Here is a 15,040-nt window from a genome sequence, read left to right as displayed (position 1 = left end):
ACTGGAGCTTTGGAGGCTTTCGGAAGCAAAATCGCAAATGCCCCCTCATTCTCAGCAGCAAGCATTAACAAAGAGGTGTTAAGTATTTAAACACTCCATTGGGGGAGCTGTAGAATTTGCTGCCAGAGCTGTGTTGTGTACCACTGTGTCTACCACAGGTATCCTCTAATAACTGCTGATGGAAGACAACTAATTCAGGCTGGTGCAATATATTTTATTGCAGGCCCCCACAATCCTGGAGGTTTCAAGATCTTCCACAGAGACCCAGAGGGTAGCATGAAAACCCTGTGTCTCCCTTCCAATCCTGCAGGTTAGGCAGATCTGAGCTACTAGCATAAAAACAATATAATCACACAATAGAGAGATTTTGGGTCAGAAAGAATCATAATTGTGTTTAGCTATTGACCTACGTTGATGTTAATGGTTTTTGATTGGGAGAAAGTCAAAAAGAGAAAAAGCAACATTTGAACAAAAAACATTAAGTGTCTCTCCTAAATGGAGAGGAACTATGATATGACGTATGGTCTAAAGGCAGCAGAGTCCATTATGGTCCAATGAGGACCACCAGATGCTACGAGATGGACCCAGAATGCTAAGAAACATGATTTGTTTTTGTTTTTTTAACAGAAATGCTACTTTCCAAAGAGTCTTCCTTTCTCCCTCTTAAAATATCTCTCACTGCAATGCAAGTCAATGGGTAACTTTATTTCTTCCAATGTCCTTCTCAACTCCTGTGTACGAGCTTAAATGTGCATTCTGGATATTGTTGGACAATACTTATCCATTTGTTTTTAAACAGACTGTAATGTACCGGTATCTGAGCACTAATATAGTGCTTACTGCGCACTAATATCGGAGTGTTCTTTGAGCAATAATGTATCCATTTTTATCAGCAGGGCCCGCTTGAGCACCTCTCAAGTCCATCACACAACCAGATATCAACCTTATTTAGCGCCAGGTCTAGATGCTGTCCTCATAGTACTGTCTTGCTTGTAGGAACAGACTGCATATTCTTTAAACTTTCTCTCATGCCTACCAATAACTAATCACAGCTAAGAAACATGCATCCCAGCTAACATAATCGCGATCTCTCCTCATAGCCTCATGTGTTTCTCCCCCCACTAAGATGTTTGTCCACTAAATAATCCCCTTTTAGTATCACCTCCTATAGCCCCAACCCTTCTTTTATATCCACAGAAACAGTGTGACGACAGCCTGGCGGGGTCACAATACACTGCTTCTCAGACAAGGTTAGTAAGACCACTATAGTGGTGATGGGCAAAGTATAAATACTGAATAACATACCTCACAACCCTTTTAGTCCCTTGGGCGGGTGAAAACAACAGATTACATTTTGGGCGAGTGAGAGCCCATTAAAGTGAATGGACGTGTAAGGAGCTTGGCGGCTGACAGAACTGTTTCCAAAAGCGTGAGCGTTGAGAGTTATGTTTATAGAACACTAGCAGTACCCCCCCCCCGCCCCAGCGTTATCCGGGTCTGTAGCTGACATGCACATGGGGGTCTGCTATAGCCTTGTGTGTCTTAAGTTTATATTTTTGAAAAAACGCAAAATCCTCTATCTCCCAAAATTGCCTATACTGATAGCACAGGGCCGGACCCCGCTCCACCCCTATGCAGGGCACAATGGTTGGGGTTGGTCAAATTTCATTATCGCCTGCAGACCCCAGACTGCTATGCCGACCTTGTCTTAACTTCCTATTTTTTTTTAAAGTCTCAAAATTGACAATCTCCCGAAATCGCATATGCTGATAGCACTGATATGCTGTGCAGGGTAAAAGGGTGAGGTTGGGCAGATTTCACTATCGCCAGTACATCACAGATTGGTATGCCGACCTTGAGCCAAAACTTCAGCCCACCACATAGCTCCCAACCTTTTTTGTCACCAAGGCGGGTGAAAACACCCGATTTTCTTTTTGGCGGGTGAGAGGCCCATAGAACTGAATGGGCGTTTGAGGGACTTGGCGGGTGATTCATCTGCTTTCAAGGCGGGTGACACCCGCCAAAAGCGGGTCAGTTGAGAGCTATGCCACCAAATGTTGTGGGGCTGGAGTCAACAATCACAAAATCAACAATCTCCCGAAATCACCCCTACTGGTAGCACAAGACCGGACCCAGCACTGTGCAGGGCGAATGGGTGGGGTTGGTCAAATTTCACTACCACCACTACACCCCAGACTGGAGGTATGCAGACCATGGGACAACATTTCAGTCCACCAACTGTTATGGGGCTGAAACGAACCCCGAACATACAAACGCATTTTCACACGCACATCGCTTATTTAGCTGTAGCTCCCCCGAAATTTCCCAGCTAATAGGCATGCAGAGTTATTGTTATGAAGTAATTTCCCACGGTGTTCATTGTGCACAAATCCTCTTCTCTGGCAGTGCATTGGTAAACAGACTCGGGGTTTATTGCACCAGTATTGCACCAGTAGCGAGTTCTCATGAGATAACAAACTCTCATGGAGTTTTTACGTTTCAAAATAGAAGACGGACTCACCCGGACCTGTGTATACTTTCTTCGCTTTTGTCCCCCTTCTCTTCCGCCTCGGGACCCGCCTTCTCTGACGTAATCGTGAGTTGCGGGAACACTCTCCTATGGCTGGCCGGGTGGGCGGTGTCTTGCCGGCCAGCCTGAATGCCAAAAAAGGCCCGGGGGTGGGACTGTGCTCTGACGTCGGGGAGCTCCCCGCCGTGGGCGGGCTCGAAAGTGACGTCAGAGGGAAGGCTTTAAAGGGGCCGTGGCCAAGAAGTAAGCAGCGGCAGCAACAGCTGTACGAGGCCTGCCTGTGATAGCGGAGTCGGAATGGGGCAGCTTTTCAGTCGGCTTATGGCCATCTTCGGGAACCAGGGTGAGTACCGGGGTGAACCATATGCGCAGCATCCCTCCTCCGGACTCCAGCACGTATGCTTTATTATGAATCCCTCCTTCCAGTACCCTACTCCTCAGCCAACTCTAGCCCACCCATCAGCTCCGTCCACACTAGCTTCCCCTCGTTTATTGTTCCTACTTCTCTTGCCCTCCCGATTCACTCGCTTCGTCAGTTCCTCTGCTCTGTATCTTCTTTCATTCCATCTCACCCTCCCCGTTCGATCTGTCCTGAGCTTACCACTTATCTAATTATGCTCAACTTTTTCGGCCTGCTTTATGTTCGTAGGCTGAAGTTGAGACGAATCTGACCGAATAAGAATCTGTACACCTCCCCATACTACGCCCCTTCCCCATGTTTATCCCACCACAGCACCCACATTTCTATATCGTACTCCACTGGCCCTTACCCCAAACACCTAATCACCTTCTGGCTACCACTTCAGCCCCCTTCCTTCTTTTGGCTCCCCCCTCGCACCCTTGCACCCTCCCCCTCCTTTTGGCTTCCACTTCAATGTAGCTCCTGGCGTGCCCTTGTTCTTGGTGCCCCATTACTCTTGGCTTTCTTCTTCAGCTTGTGCCCACCTCCTGGCTATAATGTGTCCCCCTCCCCTTGCCACTTTTCCTACTCCTCCATATTTTAGTTGATCTTTCAGCCCCTCCTCCCACCCCGGCTATCCCTTTGGCCGCTCCCCATTCCCCTTGCCCCGGCTATCCCTTTGGCTGCTCCTTTGCCCCCGGCTATCCCCTTGGCCGCTCCCCCCGCTATCCCTTCTGCTGCTGCCCCCGACTATCCCTTCAGCCCCTCCCACCAGCTCTCCTGCCTACGATTTAAGCCCTCCACCCTTCCCACGGCTACCCTTTCAGCCCACTCCTGCTCCTGGATCACCCTCCCACCCCAGAAACCCGTCAACCTTCCCCCCCTCTCCTGGCTCTTCCTTCAGCCTCCTCCTGGCTCTAACCCTTTAGTCCTTCATGTTACCACTCTTAAGGCCCCGTCCCCCTTCCTAGCCCTTTCAGTGCCCCTCCCCCAGTCTTGGCTAGCCCTTTCAGCGCCCCCTCTTCCATTTCAACCTGCTCCCCTTCAGGTCCCCGCTCGCCCCAGGTACTCTTCAGCCCCCCTGCCTAGCACTTCGCCGTTCCTCCTCCTTCCTACCCCTTCAGCCCTCCACCTCTGCTCTTCCTCCATTCGCCTGCAGCTCTTTCGCCCTGTGCCTCCTGCTCCTCTTCACCACACCTCCACAGCCCTGCCTCTCCCCTTGCCTAACTCCAGAGCCCTAACTCTCCTACAGCCCTCATCCTCCTCCTGCCTACCCGCTTCTTCTTCTTGATAGATTTTTATCCATCAGCGGTGATTTTTGGATACCGAGGCTTGAGCCTCATTACTCCATCTTCTCGGGTTGAGTATGTAGTCGTGGGTTAGGATTCTTCTTGAGGCCTACCCCGCCAGCCACTGCTTTCTGCATTCTGCGCTTCCCCCATCCCAGTGCATGTTCCCCGCCCTTTTTCTTTATAGGCCCCCTGCATGCATGTCCCCTTCTGCTTATTTCTGGGCTCCCCCCCTTCTTTTGTCCAGGCTTCCTCTTCCTTTCTGGACCTCTCCTCGGCGTACACCACCCTTTCTGGGCTTCCCACCCTACAGCACTCCTTCCCAGCTTCCCCACCACATTTATGTGTAACTCCCCTCCCCAGTTATGCTGTGCCTGCTACTCATGCCCCTCTGCAGCCAGATACTGTGATTGTGTGGTTTTTTCTCTGCTGCCACCCAAAGTGCCACGCGCAGGCTGGCATGTGTGCTCTCTGGGGGAACACGTCAGAGGCTGGAGCGCCACATAATGCCCCATGACAGTGGCGACCTGTCTAAATAGCTCACTTGCCATGTTATCACTTAAGTTGGTGCGCTGAAAGTAAATTCTTGTCACTTTGTATACAGTTTCCCATCTCATTTTGTTTGAGAATTCCCCATTGATATGTTTGTGGTGAAAGCCTAAACCATGCATTTTCTGAAGGACTTTACTACTTTATTGTATTGTTATGTTATGTTACTTTGCATTTATATAGAGCCTTATGTACCATTGGCATGGTCTGAAGGCGCTGGTAGGTTGAATGTCCTTGGGAACCGAAGTTCAAGTCAGTAGAGAGGTAGTAATGCACAGAACAGTCGGAGTACATGGAGCAGATGAAGTTCATGGAACTATTGGAGTGGGCGCCATCTCATAAAACCACCATATTCACATCTCCACGCTTACTCTCTTCTTTACACCACCACTCAAATATATCACAGCGATACTATGGCACCATTCAGTATAGCTGTTCTCATACCAACATCTGCCTCAAACCCCCCATCGCCCTAACTAAACACTGCTGGTTACACACCCCCCAGCCAGGCGTTCTCCTCAGGCCCAACGCAGCCACAATCGGTCTGGATCAATCCTGTCAGCAAGAACATACTATTGACCTCTCAACCACCACACCTACCGCTAAGAAGCGGCTATTTCACAAATGCCACAACAGCTGCACACACATCCGGTGCTCACACGCACCTTTGACAATTGTAGCAGTCCTTTATATGGATGTATACCTTTGGCTATGGCACAATTGTTCGTGGCCGAATTGACTGGTCGCAAAGCCAATTTTGCTGCAGCCAAAACGGCCATTAAAAAAAAACACCCCATACTTAACTTGTTGCTGTCTGTGCATGTTTTCCCCTGCTGCATTGGATCTGTCCCTCCTACGCGGGTCGGATCTGACACCGCAGGGTCTGCCTTTTATTTTTGTCCCCACCTCCGGAAGCGAATGCCACCCCTGCTTCCCATGTTTGGTAGTGATTACCCAAATTGGTCGTTTCAAAACGACCAAATGGTACTAGCCAGTTGTACCAAGGGTCCATTTGAAACAACCAATTTGGGTAATACCCTTTAATATGGCACCTTTCCCATTTGTATGGCCTCAATGCGCTTTGTGTTAGGCGCACCCTCAGGGACCGAAGTCCAGGTATGGGAAAGTTCTAAGAGGAGGCTTAAGGTACGTGTGGGCATTTGGCCGGGATTAGGACATAGGAGGGCTGGCTGGGCCCCGTTAAGGTACCCAAGAGGTCGGACATGTGGGCGGGAGCTGAGGGAGGGCAGGATAGAGCAGTAGTCTCGATATGAACCCAGATAGACCGAATGTGTAGTTGGAGCTGCATTCTAAAGTGCGTGGTTGGGTAGCCTGTGGCAGGTGTCCACCGAAGTGGTGCGTTTATACATTAAGCTCAGATGGAGCCTTGGAGTCACCTTCAACTCATCTCTCCCCCGCCCGCCCCCTCACACTCGGGACATTGCCAAGAAGTCCCATTCTCAGCTCTTCCTTCCCAAAGGAATTCTACCTTTTCTCACCCCCTCCCCCCAAAGCTCAATGTTACCCAGCCCTGGTTCTCTCTAGGCTAAACTACTGCAATAGCCTCCTCCCGAATCAACCTTCCACTCTGCAACTCCTCCAGCTAATCCAGAATAGGGCAGTAAGACTTATCCTTGGCCTCAAGCCCAGGGACTGCGTCTCTCCTGCCCTAGTCTTCACTAGCGCCTGCACTGCTTCCTAACACATTAGTCCATGTTAGCAAGTGTCACGTCTGGAGGGAACTGTGGATGCTAGCCTGCGCCACATCTAGATAGATTTGCAATAGTCTGCACCTGCCTACTTAGACGGAATTAGGAAGACTAGCATACACCACGCTTGATTGAACTCTGATAGAAAAGTGCTTGTTGGCATGCCCCGCATCCAGCTAGAACCCTTAGCTTTGGCCTGCCTCACATCTAGATTGGATTATGAATGTTAGCACATGCCACACATAGATGGAACTTGAATATTAGCATGGATCCAAACATAGAATTGAGAACATTAGCCAGGATTGTGAATGTTGGCATACGCCACACTTAGATGGAATTCTTAACTTTAGCCTGCGTTGCATGTAGACAGGATTGTGAATGTTAGCATGTGCCACACTTGGATGAAATCATGATCACTAGCCTGCGTCCCATCTAGAAAGAATATTGAAAATTAGCAAGTGCTGCACCCAGATGAAATAGTGAATGTTAGCAAGCATCACACCTAGACATAATTGAAAAGGCAGTATGCCAACTAACCAATCCACTAACAATTTAATCCCTCTGCATACACCTCTCAAACTCTAACCAAACACAACCACACGCCTAAAACACATGCCGCACAAACTTCACTACATTGCAACAACAAAACAAACCACACATAAACTTGCACAACAGCACACGACTACCGACCGTAAAATACCCCAAGCCCAGCCAACTGACCCACTGGGCTGAGGCTGCCAACAGCACATCACTGCTCTCTTGCACTTTTCCAGCTTATTCCCACTAACCCACCCCCTCTGCCTTTTTCAGAGCCACCAGAGCGCCAGGGGACTAGAGCGCGGTACAAATATCCTTTAACATTAAATTCAAATCCCTCTGTATCAACCACAAGGCTGTCTGGGGCTGGGACCACACTATCTGCAATTCTCTTACTAACTATTCCCCCTCTAGACCTCTGCACTCCTCTGGCACCAACTCATTGTGTGTAAAGTTTTTGCTAAACAAAGGCAGGAGGTTGATCACTTTCCTCAGCTGGCTCCCTTCTTTGGAACAGCCTCCCTCTTCATCTTGAGCAGGACTTTTCTTAAATTCCGAAGCTCCTGAACACTTTCCTCTTTACCTCCTCCTTCCCACCCACTCTCCTCTAGTAATCTCACAGTTGCTTGTTTGGTGTTCAGGGCCCTTTTGCATCCTCTGGGCCGTGACCTCCCACATCGACCCCCCAGCTTCTATCCTCAGCACTTGCCTCGGCTCCCCCTCTCCCTTAGAGGTTCGCACTTATCTTACATTGCACTTCACCTGATGCTCACTGAGCACCCCAGCACTTATCCCAGTCCCCCTCCCTTTTGCACTTGCATGTTCTGAACACTTGCACGGCCTAGTGGGTTCGTTGCCCCTCCCCCCCTCCGACCCTCTGCGGATTATTTTTTTATGTATTTTAATTTTCTCGCCCCTTTGTCCCCTCCATTTTGCCCTCTGTGCGCTTTGAAAGATATGTACTTCCTGTATAGCTCCCAACAAGCGAACAATAAAATAAAATAAATGGAGCTTATCTTTGATGGCCCTACATCATCCGGTCTTCTGCGATATGTGTTTACACTTTCCATAGTTAACATTTGGCTTTCTTTTGGGCTATCAAAAACTCTGATGCGCCAAGCCTGCCCCTTCCCCGAGCCCCCTCCGCCCGCATAGAAGGTACTAGTATTAAACGTGCTCGTGCTGCTCTGCTGACCTTCCACGTGTATCATCCAGAGCTGGACACTTGCTTTTGGCGCCGTGTCGCGTGCCAGGCTGAAGTCTCGGACCTCTGCATTGCTGTGTGGTCAGCGCTCTGCACGTGTTTACTTCCCGCCACCACCACTCTACTACCTGCTCTGAAACCATGTAACCCCCGATGCTTCGTAGACTGTGTGCGCGTCGGGGAGCAAGTTGAGCCTCCCAGGCAGAGGCGTCGCGGGGGGGGGGAGGGCAGGGTGGGGGCTCTGCACTCTGTGGCCCCCGTGCTGGAGAAGGCGACAGTGAAACCAGAGGCCCTGCCCGCACGGCTGCGCGGACTCTGCTGACCCCCGCCCCGGGATGGCGTGCGCAAAGGCAGGGCACCGGTGAGCTCACAGGGGCAGCCCTGGGCGCGATGCAGCGCCGGCCGGCAGTGAGTCACCCGCTGGGCTGGCAACGCCGGGCGCCGGTTTCTAGTGGTAATTACTCTGCACAGTGACGCCGGGAAGGTTATTCTTCGAAGTCGGGGGCGAGCCCCAGCCGCCAGGCAATTGCCCAGGCTCCTGCCTGCCATGCCTTGGTGATGTCGGGCAAGGGAAGGGAAGGGAAGGGGGGGGGGGTGGCGGCAAGATCCCTTCATGGCTTCCGTGTGGTGGGTGCGCGGGGGGAGCCTTTCAAAAGGATCCTGGTTTAGGGTGCTGCTGGGAGGCGGAGTAAGTGGGGCCTGGCTCCATGGGAAGAGCGAGAGTCGGGCTAAGAGTGGCCTTTGTGATATGGGAGTCCAGTTTGGGAAACGGTGGCCATTTTCACCCTTACCATGCGCACTATTCATGCGTTCGTTATCTGGAAGGAATACGTGTCTCAAAGGGCTTCCTGCGGGTGTTGTAAACCCCGCGGTCTCCCCCGGTGTCTGTGCCCTTCAGGGGCTGCTTACGCATACACCCACTCCCCTTGCAGTGAGTACAAGTGGACTTTACAGGCCAGGACTTGTATGCACACTGCGTACTCTTGGCATGTTGTGTGCCGTTCAGATTCTGTGCCTGTGTGGACCCTGTGCACAGCGATCTGCACTGAGTCTGCATTCGGACCAGCAACCCGGCACACTATGCAATGCACAGCAAAGCTGTATTTTCTCAGACATTCTCCCCTCCACGATGTGCATTTTCCGCTGGTGGCACATGCTCTAGGCCACCAGCCTCCCAGTCCTGCCAGCCAGCGTCTTAGTCGGAGCCGAGCTCGCACAGTGCTCGGCCCAGACAGGCCTTGGCTCGCAGTGCTGCAGCTCCGGCTTGCGAACCCAGGGACGTCGGAAAGCAGGGAAGGGGGAAGTGGTGGTAGGGTGAGCTATGGAAAGTCCTTTTCTGTGTTTTTGGGGTGCTGGAAATCTTGTTCTACTCATGTGTGGTCAAAGATGGCTACCATCTTGGTGGACTACCATGCCCCATGTCCCAATCAGATTACGCCTCTGCAGTCTATAGCAGCTGCAATGAGCGCTGTTATGTTAAGTTGTCTTATACCGTGCACCGTTGCCATTGTCCTAGTCTCCAGGTGCTCTGTGTGCAAGTGTTTTCCCTGGATTGAACCAAGGAAAGACACCCAAACTAACACAGCAAGTACGGCCAAGGCTTTGGCCTGGGCCTCCCCTTAGAATTTAGTTTGAAATAATGGATTGCAACTGTGAATTCCACAGCAATTCTGGAACATTGGGCAAAAATGTAGTTTAGGACAACACACGAAACAGTCTTAAAACATTCCATCAATGCACAGGAGCATTCCGTAACCAGTGTTGATGCATACTTTGTTGGGTAAGTCCAACTGGTGTTAGACTTCTTCATAAGACCAATCTCTTGGTATTGGTGCCGCAACTCTTAATATAGGCCTGTACTACACAAGTTGGTATAGAGTGACTGAGCAGCCAGGCTCATTTTAGGAGGGAGTTATGAGCCGCAGAGCAGTACTCTGAAATCCGTACATACATACCCAAGAAAACACTTACATACTTAGTTATTAAGATATATTTATATATACACAAGCAAATCTAAAATGGAAGCAACTACTGATTACATTCAATTAAAAATGGCATAAAATTATAAAAGGAACAATAATGCAGGTTAGTAACTTTTCAGATCCAGCACAGAGTGACTTAAGTAAGGTCAGTAAAAGCACTTATATGTATCACCTTCCTGTAATTCAGGATTGGTGTGCCTCCAACAATCTTTGCCTTATTGCCAGTAAGACTGAGATCCTTCTCATTGGAACCCCTGTTCCCGCTTGCCCCCTCTCCCTGGGCCCTCCGCCTTCCTGTGAGGCAAAGAACCTTGGTGTCAACTTCTCTCCTTCTCCCCTCATATCACAGACCTTGCCAAGAAGGCCCACTACCAGCTACACCTCCTAAGAGGTATTCTTCCTTTTGTCACTTTCCCCCAGAAACTCAGTCTCTAGAGCCCTGGTTCCCTCCAGGCTGGACTACTGCAACAGCCTCTTTCTAAATCTGCATGCCTCTACACTTCACCCTTTGCAACTAATCCAGACCAGGACTGCGGGACTTGTCCTTGGCCTCAAGCCTAGGGACAGTATCTCTCCAGCCCTTAAACTCTCCACTGGCTCCCGGTGGCTGCAAGGACCAAGTTCAACACCCTCTGCATCGTCCATAAGACTTTCTAGGGCCAGCACTACCTCCAGCTCTCTTCCAAAACACCTTCATCCGCGAGCCCATCACTCAGCCACCTCTAACTCTCAGAGGCTGTTGCAGTAGTCCAATTAAAGTGTTTGCTGGACTCACAAAAGAGAAGGTACGATATGTTATCCTACTACTCTTGAGAACTGTAGTTCACACAAGAAGGAAATACAATATAAAAAGGGGTCCAAGGCCCCTTCAGAATATTCAGCACAAACTGATTCAAATCAGTCCTCACCCCCCTGACAAACCAGTTTGGCATCATATCTGATGGCTGTATTTACCCAGTTCTGGAGGTGCTTCAAGAGTAGAGCTGCAAATGGCTTGCCCAAAACATCCAAGAGGGCAATAGGACAGTAGTTAGCAGGGTCCACCCTATTGCCTCTCTTGAATATGGGAACTATTCTAGCAGATCTCCAGGTGTTGGGCACATCCCCTAATTTCATCACCATTTGGATCCAGGCATCTGATGCCTCTTATGTTAGTGAGGCTGTCAGTGCCTGCCGCTTGAGGATTATCCTTCTTAGTAACTCTATGTAGAGGATCCAAAGGGACGGCCCATGCCGGAATAGCCTTTTTTAAAAGGCTGTAGGTCCACTTCTAGCCCCGGGCCAAATCATTTCTCATAAAATTCCATCCAGGTTTCCTCTGTAACCACATTTGACAACAAGGCAGGCTGCAAGGAAGACCGATAGTTACTCATTTGCCGGGTCTTTTTTTCGCTAGGGCCATTAACATTTCTTTGGCATCCATCTGCAACATTTGGGCCTTATGAAGAGCTAACGCATTTTTATATTTTCCGCTTTCTAAGGATAAAGAACTGGCAGCCACCGTTAATACAATTATCCACACATCTTTGCAAAGCTGTTTTTTTTTTGCCACAATCCTCTGATCAACTCTGTGCCTAGGCGAAAAGACTAGTGTCTTCCCTTTTTATATTACTAATACTAAATTCCAGCAGGAGCGAAGCATAGTTTTTCAGGGTGTTCCAGCTGTTTCCTGTAATTAGACAGCAGTACCGACACAAACGGACAATTCATATGCAAACGATTTCGACCCTGCGAGATTTCTAGATTTACTGGCCAGTAATCACCCCTTGACCTTTTTCTCAGAACCCAAATCAGTTTTAGGAGATGGTGATCACTGGTTTTCTTTCCCCAAACTTCTAAACGTATTATTGTTGATCATGGGTCCCAAGACAAAGAAATAGTCCCTGGTTCTAGACTGCAGACCATTCAACCAAGTCGACTTATAATATCCCCTTTAATTTGGCCATTAAGCATATGGAGAACTCTCGACCTCATTACATTTAACCACCTCACTGCTCTCTCATGCCCTTTACCAATGGAACTATCATCTTCATTTGTTTTTCCCCATTCTATCTATACAGGGACTATTTAAATCCCCACAAACAATGACAAATTGGACATTATGTTGAATGTAGTTGGTGTCAATAAGGTCAGTTACAGATCATTTTCCAACAGGTATTGCCACCAGATTCCAATACACATTAACAATTAAATCCGTTTGAGGATTCAGGAGAGACTTAACGATTTCCACAGTGCTTGTTCAAAGAGGATTAGGATTCCATGTATCGACTACAGTAAGCCCCTTCCCATTTCTCACAAATGTCAGTAAACCCAAGGATGGGTGGCCCGTGGCGCCTGTGTAAGCCGGGTTAAGGCAGGAGCTGCAACCATCGCAATTGGGGGTCGTTTGCATCCATGTTTCCTGTAGGCACAGTATATCAAAATTCTGAAGGTGCAGGTCAGAGGCTGCAACAGATGGACAAAAACCCCTATTGTTCCGGGAGCTCATAACCCAGTCCTCTCTATTGGTTACCTCTTGTTATGGTTTCACGTTGTGTGGCTGGAGCCACATCCCAGGCCCATTGGATAGGGGTGGAAGGGGGGGGGACTAGGGACTAGAATGGTGCGACAAATCAAAATTTCTCTAAGCTTACGGTAGTCCTTGGAAGACAAAATTAAATGTGACCTTTAGGGGGTGTTCTTTGTTAGCTCACCTGCCGCTCCCTGTCGGTATAGGGCTGGGTTGGGTTGGCTGTACATTTTGGAGAATTGTTTCCCGTAAAAGCTTTTTTTCCATCATCCAACCTACAACTCACCCCATTTCTTTTAGATCAGGGTTCACCCAATTCAAAACCCAACTGCAGAAGCAAGTGGGCTACCTCAAGTACTTGAGCACATTCGATTTTAAATGAATGAAACGTTGTCAAATTGTAATTGGTTCACAAATTCCACAATATCATGTCCACAAATCGCAGTAGTGGGATATGGTGGAGTAAACTCATTATGTTGGAGCGATTTTAAAATCAGACCGTCTTCAGCTGACATTGACGCTCCAAACACAAAATATGGAGCCCTCCTACCTCTAACTTCATTAAACAAAATGTTGCATGAAAATTCAGGTTGTCCTGAGACGCTTTTTTAGTATTAGCCAGCTTTGTAATAGATGGCTTACAACCTGCCTTGGGAAGGTCAACCGGCTGACTGCTGTTCGACCCCCCCCCTCCTCCCCTCACTTTCAAGGTAGCAGCCAACCGTTGTCCGCCAATGTAAAAAAAGGGATGTTTATCATCAGAGCTGCAACCTTTAAGAGGCGGTCCAGGTGGCCTTGGGTGTCTGTCATTCATTTCCCCCTCAGACCTCAGCAACCTCAAATTCAAGAAGTCCCTATCCGCAGAAGAATTCATGACCACACTCTCCGAGACATATCCCTGACTGTCGGATACCTTCAGGGGAAGTGTGGAAACTTTTGCACAGGCAGACTCCATTTGTTAGGGGCTGATATTAAAGGTGCTGATGGCATAGTTGAATTCCGCCAAAAAATTATCGCCCCATTTGTCTTCCTTGTTTTAAGTGATTTGGCCTTCTCCCTTCCAGAGGCTCGTTGGACCCTCCATTAAATGATTACTTTTTTTTTCTTTTTTGAAAAATCGGAAAGGGGAGAGCTGAAGAGATGGGGGCATCATCTTTATCTACTGGTATCATTATGGGCCGGCTACTTCCTTTGCCACATTCAGTTGTATCATTTGGGGCTGGCTCTATGGCAGTTACTGGCATATTACAAATATCCTTTTCACAGCTTGAAGGGTCTTTGTTCTTCACTCGCCCATCTTCTGTTACAGAGATGGAGGGCTGTGGGTTAGCCCTCGAGGTCCTGGAAACTAGTTTTACTATTGGGGGTAAGGGGGTTTGACCTCTTTTTTGCAGATTATATTTACATTAACGTCCCATCGGTAAGGGCTCCCCTTAGCCCATATGGCCGTTTTCTTTTCGAGTAAAATGTCGAGCAATGAACCCAATATGCTTCGCTCTAATTCCAAAGCTTGTTTTTTTTTTTGCATTTGCAAAGATGTTTCTGCTTCATGATCCACTCTCATTTGCAATGATGTTATGAAGGAATATATATATATATATATAATATATTCCTTCATATTTTTTTTTTTGTTTGTATATGGTTTTATCAAGCTTTAGAAAGGATATGGTTAGAGCAGACATCCCACTACAGTGTTTGAAATGCCATAGAATTTAGTGGGTTCGAAGATCCAGGACTTGTTTGGGGAGGAAAAATAGATTCATCCAACGAGGAAGCTGAAGAGGATGAAATTAGGTGTGGCTTAACTGGTAGTTATCTCGGGAAGCTCCACGACTAATCACCCAGACTTCTCAACACCTGACAAAGGTTCACGCTTCATTGTATCTTGACCTTGAAGCCCATCATTATTGTATTGGAAAATACGTAAAACTGTTGCCTCTAACATGGGGTTCAATTTAGTGAGCTTAGCCTTTTGGTCCAATTGCAATTTCCTTCGGATAATGCTGATGCCTCTAGCACGGCGAGGTGCCTTTTCAACAGGCTCTAATGAGTCTGGTGTGAAAAGGCTGTTGTAGGGGTCGTTTGAGCTGTAGTTATCCAATCCGCACGCAATGGTATGCAGAAAATATGGCGTCTGAATCGGGTAAGGCTGGTTTTAACGCCATAGCAAGTGGAGGAGAGGAAAAGCTCTCTGCACATTATCTTGCCTTACCAGTCTGATTTAAGATAGGAGTCTCCTGAACAGAAAGGGATTTCGTGTTGTCAACCCTTTAAGGAGCCACCATCGTTGTTTGCACTGACGGGGGAGTGAGGGGGTGGGGGGTGGCTTAC

General features: G+C 48.6%; 1 protein-coding gene and 1 long non-coding RNA gene across 2 annotated transcripts in view; one reads left to right on the top strand and one right to left on the bottom strand.

Moving 5' to 3' along the window:
* Nucleotides 1-2,579, bottom strand: part of LOC138521695 (uncharacterized) — a 125,911-nt gene extending 123,332 nt beyond the window's left edge. Inside the window, exon 1 of the long non-coding RNA XR_011283099.1 lies at nt 2,522-2,579. This is a non-coding gene — a long non-coding RNA (uncharacterized lncRNA). The remainder of the gene's footprint in view (nt 1-2,521) is intronic.
* Nucleotides 2,580-2,696: 117 nt separating this feature from the next.
* ARL5C (ARF like GTPase 5C) overlaps nt 2,697-15,040 on the top strand; it is a 36,499-nt gene continuing 24,155 nt past the window's right edge. The window contains exon 1 of the mRNA XM_069634710.1: nt 2,697-2,873. Within this exon, the coding sequence (XP_069490811.1) occupies nt 2,828-2,873 (46 nt within the window). The 5' untranslated portion in view covers nt 2,697-2,827. The remainder of the gene's footprint in view (nt 2,874-15,040) is intronic.

This window comes from Ambystoma mexicanum, chromosome 13 (genome assembly GCF_040938575.1).
Source record: "Ambystoma mexicanum isolate Mex_15411 chromosome 13, UKY_AmexF1_1, whole genome shotgun sequence".
Lineage (NCBI taxonomy): Eukaryota > Metazoa > Chordata > Amphibia > Caudata > Ambystomatidae > Ambystoma > Ambystoma mexicanum.
The sequence above is the reverse complement of the archived record's forward strand: the minus strand, read 5'-3'. Positions and strand labels throughout refer to the sequence as shown.